This window comes from Meleagris gallopavo, chromosome 19 (genome assembly GCF_000146605.3).
Source record: "Meleagris gallopavo isolate NT-WF06-2002-E0010 breed Aviagen turkey brand Nicholas breeding stock chromosome 19, Turkey_5.1, whole genome shotgun sequence".
Lineage (NCBI taxonomy): Eukaryota > Metazoa > Chordata > Aves > Galliformes > Phasianidae > Meleagris > Meleagris gallopavo.
Window position 1 is genome coordinate 2,436,030 of NC_015029.2, and position 10,139 is coordinate 2,446,168.

General features: G+C 50.7%; 1 protein-coding gene across 1 annotated transcript in view; it reads right to left on the reverse strand.

Annotated features, from left to right (window-relative positions):
• TNFSF15 (TNF superfamily member 15) overlaps positions 1-9,764 on the reverse strand; it is a 19,605-nt gene extending 9,841 nt beyond the window's left edge. Inside the window, exons 1-3 of the mRNA XM_010720800.3 lie at positions 9,275-9,764; positions 3,043-3,094; positions 2,634-2,681 (exon numbers count right to left, since the gene is read on the reverse strand). Of these exons, the coding sequence (XP_010719102.1) occupies positions 2,634-2,681; positions 3,043-3,094; positions 9,275-9,466 (292 nt within the window). The 5' untranslated portion in view covers positions 9,467-9,764. The remainder of the gene's footprint in view (positions 1-2,633; positions 2,682-3,042; positions 3,095-9,274) is intronic.
• Positions 9,765-10,139: the final 375 nt, after the last annotated feature.

Genomic DNA, 10,139 nt, shown 5'->3' on the forward strand with positions numbered 1-10,139 from the left:
TAAACCTCCCCTGTCTCAGTTTAAAACCATTCCCCCTTGTCCTATCACTATCCACCCTCATAAACAGCCATTCCCCCTCCTGTTTATATGCTCCCTCCAAGCTAAACAAGCCCAGTTCCCTCAACCTTTCCTCATAGGAGAGGTTGCCAAACAGCCAAATGGGGCCAGGAAGTTATTTTCTACCCAGACTTAGCGAGGTGCTCAGATAGAATAACAGCACAAGTGCTGGACAGGTCTTTGGTGGGTCTGTAACACCCTGCATCCAGCTGTGCCATGCCATCTCATGCAGGCACTGGCTCTGCCTCCTGACCTGAAGCACGGCCCCACGAGGGCCGCAGGGATGGTGGTGGTCAGCACCAAATCTGAACTACTGCATGGGACACAGTGAAGTTGGAGAAAAGCCCCAGCTGGGGTTCACAAGGACTGTTCTTCACTGACAGACAGGGAGAGGAGGTCTTGGTGTCGGTATGGATGAGTCCAAACTGCTCTGTGTATTTTCCAGAGGCCAAGGACAGGTGGAGAAAAGGAACAGAGACCCAAACATTGAGTCATCCTGCTACTGCTAATTCAGTGGTGCATTCCCGTGTTAAACACTCTGGTTAGTTCTCATTCCTCTCACTCTGCTTTTACATTTAAAACATACGTTCCTAAACCCAGAAGGAGAGAAGGGCAGCTGAAGCTCTGGAGAAGATCTGCCACGAGGAAGGGCATCTGGCCTGCTATCTGCACAGTGAGCCAGGCACCTGAAGTGGGGGAACGTACAAAAGATCTGAAGAATAATAATTCCTTTTTCACTTTCTCTGCCCAAGTCGTGGTTTCAGAGACGTGAAGACCAGAAGGACACCCAGGAAATCATTATATAACAAGTTTAGAACAACGCCAAAGACTTCTGCATTGAGCTCAGGAAATCATCGCTGCAGGGTGCAGAAAAGCAAAAGAGAAGTGCTTGAACCCAACAAGAAGGCTTAAAGTCAAGTTCATGGAAGCCTGGTTTCCTGGTGGCTCAGTGGCACAGCGCCCTGGTTGCAGCTTTCAGGCTCGTGACTCTGTTATGCACAGAAAAGAAGTGAGAAAATTCCCCTTGCTTTTTCCTTCTCCCAGATAGCATTGATGGGGCTGAGGCAGGAGGTGGACAGGCCCCATCCCAGGGCACTGCTTGGGAGTGATGGTGGAGGAGTTTCAAACAGAGGCCTGAGAAAACTTAAAGCAAACTGTTGGGTGCTTCCCTGTGACAGCTGGACTTTTGTGCAACCCAGGGAAGTTCCCATCAGCAGAGCAACACTTGGGCTGCAATTGTGAGTCAGCTGCACTGAGAGCCTCTGGGTCTTGATCATGTGGAGATTTGGGAAACAAAGGGACCTACATTAGCAGCCAAGGTTCTTCTTCTGCAGAGCTGAGGGAACAGCGTGGAGCTGTCAGGGGATGGCCCTGTGGGGTTGGGGAATGGCTGTGCCCCAGAGGGCAGTGGGCACACAGCCCTGGAGCTCAGGGATCACTGGGACACCGCTCTCAGCCATAGGGCTGGGGGTTGGGGGGTCCTGTGTGGAGCTGGGTTGGGCTCAGTGATCCCTATGGGTTCCTTCCAACTCAGGATATTCTGTGGTTCTGTGATTTTATGTATTTTGAGCAAGCACAGATCCATTTTGCAGTTCTATCCAGCTGTGTGTAGAAAGGGTTGGGACATAGGAGTGCATTAAGAAGGAGCTTGTGGGTTGGGGAAAGTAAACAAACTACTGTGGTTGACAAATCAGCCCTGAAGCACTGATAACCATGTGCATACATGTGTCAAGCCTCATTTAACTTCTTGCATGCTTCAAGGTACTACAGTGCTCCCCAGGGACAACACACAGGGTACTGGGGAAGCCGCTGCAAGTGAGCTATATTTTGGGGAGGTATAAATTATCCTAGTGGACATAAGGGGGGAGCTCAGAGCAGCTGGAGAGCTCCACAGCTCTCAGTCCCATCCATTCAGGAAACTACAAATCTTTTCTTCAGGTAGTATTCCTTTTAATGTGCTGACATCCCCTGCTTCGATGCTGAGATGGTGTTGTTTTGAGATGGCTTCTTCATAGCCAACACAAGCTGAGAGGTTCAGCTGCATACAGCTCTCCCCTTGGTTGCTCCAACGCACGTTACATATGACCTCACCAAAACCAGGAAGCTATTAATGGGAATGTGGTGTGTGTGGCTTCAGGTTGGACTTGCAGAAAAAATAAGCACCCTAAAACCAGCCTTATTTGGTCTTATTTTACTCCAAAACTGGCAGATCTTTCTAACTCACAGCTCACTTGGGATCTTCCCACCAATGTTCTCAGTAGACCCAGCAGCTCACTAACATGACAGGCAGCACTGAAGCTCAGTTACAGGAACCCAGGTGCTCACACAAGGACAGCAACAGCCCAGAGAAGCGGCAGTGTTTGCCAGCTGCCTCCTCTGTGGGCCCTTTCCTATAATCACAGCAGAAAATTAATTATTGTTTTTGATTATTAAATCTGCTGTGGTGAATGAGGCAAAGCTGGTGACTTCTTCCACTGCATCTTGGAGCTTGATCCTATCAGACCCTATGAACTGTGGTTATTGCACTACAACATCTGTAAGACCCAAAGGAAACACTGGTTTGGAACAAGCATTACCTGTCAGGTGTGCTCTTGGCTTCTCAGCACTGGGAAGCGTGTCTGTAACTGTGAGAAAAAGAGAAGAAAAGTTTAAGTGTGTGGAGTGAGGGTGTGAGGGATGAACTCAGGCTCCCAAATCCACGCTTCGGCCCATTAAGGGAGATATATTGATCCCAGCGAAATGCTGGGAGGTGTGAGCCCACCCTGGGATGGAGTTGGCCCTGTCTGGGGTTGGGAATGCTCACCCCTCGCTATGGCCCCAGCTGTACCCATCTCCCCACATCCCGTGACCCTGCCCTGCTCTGACATGCTTGGATCCTTGTGGTGAGGGCAGGCAGGGAGCTGTCTGCCCCAGGGGCTGCGTCAGCAATTGCAAAACCTTGACAAACAAAGATGGTGGGGATGGGAAAAGGGCTGGCACACTTACCAGCAGCTACTGCCCGCTGCTTCAGAAAGTGAGAGCTCCTCTCGTCCACGACCTGCAAGAGAGATGTGCAAGCAGTTAGTTCCAGGGCTCCTGCACCACATCCAGTTTGCTTACCCCCCAAAATAGGAGATGGTACACTGATATCCTCCTCCTCAGTTAAAGCTTTTATGCAAAAGGACAAGCCCTGACAGAGCTTTGCTTCAGTGCAAGAGTACCTTGCCTTTTGTTGGAAGCCACCCACATCTCAGGCAGGTGTTGGGGCAGGAGCTGGGCTGCTGTAGTGGCTGTGCTCAGCTCATGGGCTGGACAAACCCCTGGCACGGCTTGGGGAGCACAGAGGGGAAGGAACCATCACTCCTGGGCCAGTACCTTCACATAGCACTGCTGGAGCATCGCTCCCTGGTTGCTGCTGTCTCTCCATCTGTGCAGTGAAATGGAGCAAGCAGCACAGCACGAGATGCTCTTCCCTGCTTCAATCATCTGCATGGTGCATTTGAAACACCAGTAAAGAGAGTAAGAGGTGTACCACTTACAGGCCTGCAGCTTCTCTTTCTACACCTGCATTATTTCAGGCTGCAAGTCTACTGCTTAGGCATGTCTTGAATTGTGGGCAAGATAAGAGTTATTTCACATTTGTTTGCACCTTAAACCTTCCCCTAGCACTAAGCATGAGCACATCCCCACAGTGACAGTGCTTGTGCCAAGCAGTGCCAGCCTTTGGGTTGAGCAGCAAAAAGAAGAAGGGGCTGCTGGCTGCATGCCATGCTCTGACAGGCTGCTTCCAGCTCACACCCTGCCATGCTCCTGTAGCTCCAGCCCTCCTCCAGCAGCTTGGAAAGCAGTGTGGCTGCAGGGGGAAAGAAGGAGCTGCGAGATGCTGGCTCTGCATCCCTGTGACACAAAGGGCATCATTCACTGTGCTGGTGCCAGGCACTGTGAGTGGCAATGTGATGTTGCAGTGTGGATGGATGTGAGTGGTTAAGTGGTAAGTGGGGTATGCTGTGTGCTATGCTGCAATAAATACATCTGCTCTGAGTTGCCACCTGCTTGCTGTCCCTTCCATGGCACACAGCCACAGCCCTTCTGATGGGAAGCATGAGGTCAGTATGAGGATTTCCCTCCAACACTCCCATGCTTTTGGCCAGATGCACATGCACAGAATTACAGCAGTACTGATGCAGCACTTCCTACGTATTTATCAAGTAGCATTGTTTTCAAACAATGCTAAGTGCCACAAAGAGCTACAAATCAATCACAAATCACAACACTTAATGATGTAACTGCAGTGGAGCTGTTTGCTTAAAGCCTAACTTCACGTATCTTATGTACACTCAGGTGTTGAAATAAAAGCAGAGGTGAGAGGGAAGAGGGAAGGACTCCACTGCTCTGTCGAAAACATCACAATGGTTTTTCTGCCTGCTGTAAAGAAGCTTTTTATGCAACCTCTGTTTACTTGTTTCCAAAGAATGCCAGATGGGTGCTCCTCGAGCAGCAGCTGCACTTCTGTGTGCTGAAGAGCAGCAGATAGAGCACTGTGCTGCATGGTGTGAATGTGTTCTTTGCGTGGCAAAGGTGGAGTTTTTTTCCTAATTGTGCTGTTTGATAAGGAAACAAACCTAAACTTAAACAGAAAATGTTTTAGTACTTAAAAAGGCTACACAGTAGCCTGATGTTAGCAATACTTGTGCTGCTGATGTACACCGGGGGCGTGGATGAGGTGCATAAAGAGCTTTCAGGATGAGGGGGGGTGAGGGAGAGCCAAGCAGCACAAGGCAGTAGAGAAACCACACAATTAGCATTTTTCTCTATTCTCCTTTCTTGCTTAGCTGTGCTTCTGTAAAGTTCACCAAATGGCCACAGTTTTCCCTTTGGTTACAGCAGAGAAAAATGTAAGCAGCATTGAGCAACTTTGAAAATCCCGCCCTACAGCTGAGCTGGGAGCAAAGGGCACCTCCAGCACCTCTGGTAACCCTGAAAGCTGCAGTATGCAAAACTCCACCACTACCCAAAGTCCCGCAGCATTTACATCTACAGCCCAGGAGGAGGGCAAACACAAAACATCCCCTCTGCACCTCAAGGAAGGGCTGGGATTGTCCAAGAGAAGTGCCTGGGAAAAGCAGGCTGGCAGTGGAGGTGGGGGGATTCATGAGCCAAACATCCCCAGCTCCATTTTTAGCACAAGGTGCAATCTCATGGCAGGTCTCTGCAGGGCACACATGGTCCTTGCACTCGGTTTTCCTCAGCCCAGGGGTGGTGCATGGCCTGAGTTGGGCACCTTTGGCAGTTTGGCAAAAGCTGTCCTTAACGCTGGGTGCGTTTTGGCTGGGCTGTGGCATATACTGGCTGTTCTGCCCGTGAGGAACATAAGCATCAAAGAGCAGTTTTATGGCTTTTAGAAGAGTCTCCCACACCCAGGACATGGCACAAGGCTCCCTGCTGCTCCCCAAGCACCTCTCCATCCCTATGGATCGAGAAGTCATTTTAAATCACAGAGTCATTATGGCTGGAAAAGACCACTAATATTAAAGTCCAAAGATCAACCCATGCCCACTACCCACATCCCTCATTGTGACATATACCCTTTTCTTGAAAACCTCAAGGGATGGTAACTCCACCACCTCCTTGGGGTTCCCTTCCCACCTGGGCAGGCCATTGGGACATCTGGCTCTGCATGGGCTTCAGCTCTGCCAATCCTATTCTGATCTTTGCTGCTTCATCCTTTTGGACTACAGGATGGAAACCCAGGCTGAGCTTCTCCAGTACTGTAGCGTCTCAAGACTGACATGGCACACAGGTACATGTGCAAATTTTTTGACTGGTTTCACGCTGAACCTCCCTTGTGCCCTGCTTGTGGTCCTGCCACGCTAAGGTTCCTACCAGCCCAAGCCCAGGTACCAATATCTGCAGGGCAGGCCTTGACTTTCAGCTTTATGGAACAAGTGGAGTGAGTTGCTAGGATGGATGGAGATGCTTGCCTGGCTTCCCTTCAGTGCATTTGTGCATTCAGATTAGAACTTGGCTTTCTTTCTGGGAAGGATGCCCCGCAGCCCTTTATAATTTCCTGCTAATAGCCCAAACCGTGTCAGTGCTTAAAGAACCCTATTTCCTCACCTCGCTTTGTCTTGAAGAACAAAAGAAAGTGATTTCTACTTCCAGCAGGGAAGCCGCGTGTGAACCTGGAAGGTGTCCAGGGAACCCATCATCAGGCCTCAGTTACTCACACAAGACGCAGCTCACCACAAGAAAGAGAACCGGTGCTTTGCACGTGTTGCTGTGATGACATAACTGCTCTTCCCTAAAAGGGGCATTTCCTGAGGAAAAGGTGAGTTTATGTCCCTTCCGAGGAGAGTGTGACACCACGTGCACCCACACAGAAGCTGAGATGAACAACCGTCTCACCCTGCAGCCACAGAGGCACACCCCGCTTGCACAACCCTTCCCCTCCTCCTTGCTCCAGGAAGGATGGGTTCAGGGATTTACTACGTCTGCTTCTCGCCCATTCAGCTGCACCAGTCCCTCCCAGTTGGCGCTGGAGCTGTGGCCCAGGACTGGCACGAGTGCAGTGGAAAAAGATAATCCTGTGTGGGCTGAGCTCTGGTCCTGCGGCACTGGGAGGGCTCCTCCTGTGAGCTCACTGCTGCAAGGGGCAGTGAGTGAACTCATGTCAGCTGCAAAGCAGGGCCAGCCCACCTACTTCCAGCCTGCCCAAAAGCACTGCTGTGAGGGCTTCTGAACACATAGAACCACAGAATTGCTCGGGTTGGAAAAGGTGTTAAAGATCATCAAGTCCAACCACAACCTAACCATGCTAGCCTAACAGCCCACCACTAAATCATGTCCCTGAGCACCACATCCAGACGGTTTTTAAATACATTCAAGGATGGTGACTCAACTACCTCACTGGGCAGCCCATTGCAGTGCTTAACAACCCTCTGTGTAAAGAATTTTTTCCTTATATCCAACCTAAACCTCCCTGGTGCAACTTGAAGCCATTTCCCCTCATCCTGTCACCTGTTACAAGTGAGAAGAAGAAGACCCTGCTCTTGCTGCAATCTCCTTTAATATTTGAAGAGAGCAAAACAGCCCCAGTCCCTTCAGTCCCTCCTCATAGGGCTTATTCTCCGAGCTCTTCACAAGCCTTGCTGCCCTTCTTTGGACCTGCTCCAGTGCATCCAATGCTCAGTGCAATGTCCTTTCTGTACTGAGGTTCCCCAAACTGAACACAGAACTCCAGGTGAGGCCTCACCAATGCTGAGTACAGGGCAGGATCACTTCCCTGGTCCTGCTCACCGCACCATTCCTCATTCAAGCCAGGATGCCATTGGCCTTCTTGGCCACCTGGGCACACTGCTGGCTCATATTCAGCTGACTGTCCATCCGTACACCAAGGTCCCTTTCCATCAGGCAGCTTTCCAGCTGGGCTGCAGACATGCCGAGCTCGGAAGGGTGAACAGCAAGCAGGCAAACCCACCCCAGTGCACTCTGCTGCTGGACGAAGCTGGTGACACACTCAGAGTTTGGAGGAATGAATGAAAAGCTCAGCAAATGCAGCACAGTGCTGCCAGGCACACCCCGACCAGCTTAGCACTGGTACCATGGGCACACAGCCAGCCCCGATGCTTTCCCTGCCTCCATGGGACATGCAAAGGTTGCAAAGCAACGGATCACCTCATTGCATCACTGTGGGATTATTGCACACTAATTCAGTTCAAGCGCATAGAAGTACATGCTTGTGAAGGGCATGTATAGGCTAGAGCAAACCTAATGGCTTACAGTGCACCTTTCCTCTTAAAAAAACCAGACCTTGTCACAAACACTTCTCTCCATTGACTGTGCCAGCAGAATAGGAACAAGGAACACACAATTCTACCTAACAGCTTGCATTCTATCATTAATTCATGCTATTACTAATTCTCTTTAAGGTCATCTCAGGAATCGAACTGTTCTGCTTGGAACCTCAGAGGGTGGGAACAGTAAGAGCAGAGAGACAGCCCCAAACGCCTTCTCACTGCATGCACCCACTCCATAAATAGCAGCAGGAGGGTCAGCACAGCAGTAAGCACTTGCACACATGCAAGAAATCAGCATCCTTAGCTATCTGAGGTGCCAGTGCATTGCACCTCCTGCCAGCTGGGTCCAAAGTTAATGTGGAAGATGCTGCACCAGAAGCTGCTTGTGTTCAAGCTCAGGTTCAAAGCAGGGCCAACGCTTTTCCATGCAGCCAAACAAGCAGAGGCACAGAGCTGCGGGCACAGCTGTCAGACTGTCTAAATACACGCAAGCAAAATGATTGCTGCATCCAAAATTTACCCTCGAGGCCACTTATTAACACTGCTTTCTTCTGCTATTCCTAAGTGAGCACATGACGAGCAGGCTAATTGAGTGCAGAATTTCAGACCTGTAGCTAACATTCCTTCAAACCTTCATTCTTCAGAGCTGTATGCGTGTGTTCTCCTTCTACCATAGGGCAGTCCTCATAGATTCATAGGATGGAATGGAAAGAAGCACTTGCAGGCTGACATAAGCAGGAGTGGGGCAGCAATGAAGAGCTTTAGTGGTGACCATCTTCACCAGCCCAGGAGCAAATAGAGCTCAGCTGTCTTATCAAAGAGATGAGAACTTCCCCAGATGTAGAGAAAGTTTTGATGGGGAGCAAATCACACAGTGGGAAATTTAGGGTCAGGCTCCATAGTTGTCCCAGATACCATCTGTGCCAGGCTATACTCTAATAACACATGAGAGCTGCTGCTATCTGCTGGGTGATGTATGATGGGCACTGACCCACTGACATCAGCGTTTGGTCAGCAGATATTTGCTGAAATAGGACACGGGAGGGGAAGTCTCAGAGCTAATCTGAAAGGAGGGAGGAAAATGAGTATTAAAATCTGGCTGAAATCAGTGGAGAGACACAGATTTCAACCAAATACAGAATTCCCTTAAGAATTTCAAGCAGCATGCCAGCAAAAGTTTTAGAGGCATATCTTGTACTGTGACCAGAGTGAAATAAAGACAGGAGGAGCAGGGACTGAGCAAACATCAGCTATAACCCCAGCAGATTGGCTCTGCACGAGGATGACGGCATGTAACAGCGTGCTTCTCTCCTTCCTTTAAACACAATAAACTCAAAGAGAGAACCAGACCCAGAATTAAAAAAAAAACAACAACAACAACAAAACACAACTACAAGGGGAGAGGTAAAACTTCCACAGGTGGAGATACGGCAGTGCCTTACCTGGGGGCAGGAGGTGGGTGCCCGCAGGTTCCCTGCCAGCAGGTACGCGATGGGCAGCGCCAGCAGCAGCACGGCCAGCAGGCAGAGCAGCACGGCGCAGCGCATCCTCCTCAGGTCCTCCTTGATGTGCATCCTGGAGGCTTGGCCGGTCCCCGAACCCTCTTCCAGGGTTATTTCAGCCCTGTGACACATACCGGCAATTGGCTTACGAGCTGCCGCTGAGCCTGACACTGGCTAAACCTCCTCTGCCTTCTGCCCTGCATGGAGACCCCCATTAAATAAGAGCTGCCCGGAGTGTGGGAAGGCACCGACACACACACACCCTCCCTCCCGAGGAATGCACCGCCTACAATAGAAACCTAGCTCAGGGAAGGGAGCACCGCGGCTCCCCGAGCTCCCCGGGATGCCTGCTGTCTGCCTCTGCCTTTTTTTCCCCTCGCCGTGCAGGAGGAAGCTAGGAAAGTCCCAGTGGGTGGAACCAGGATAAACTCTGCTGCCGGGCTGGATGAGCTTGAAAGCTTTTCCGCGTGGCGAAGGGAACGTGAAACCAATGGGAGGGAAAGTGAGAAGCGAAGGGGGAGCATGAGGGCGAGCGGCCGTGGCATGGTTTCAGCGCGACACGGAGAGGAAATGGAAGTGCTGCAGGGAAGGCGAGGAGCACCCAGGAGGGGTCCTGGACCCTGATATACAGTTTAATTCTCAGGTGTTAACAGGATGCTCCGGGTTGGTGCCGTGCACCTCTTGCAGCACGCAGCCAAGGGTCAGGACCAGAGAGCAATACCTTCATCACTGTGCTCTCACAGGAATCTGCTCCCTCTGCTTGGAAAGAGGAAAGCTGGGAACACATCGCACGTGGGGAGATGAT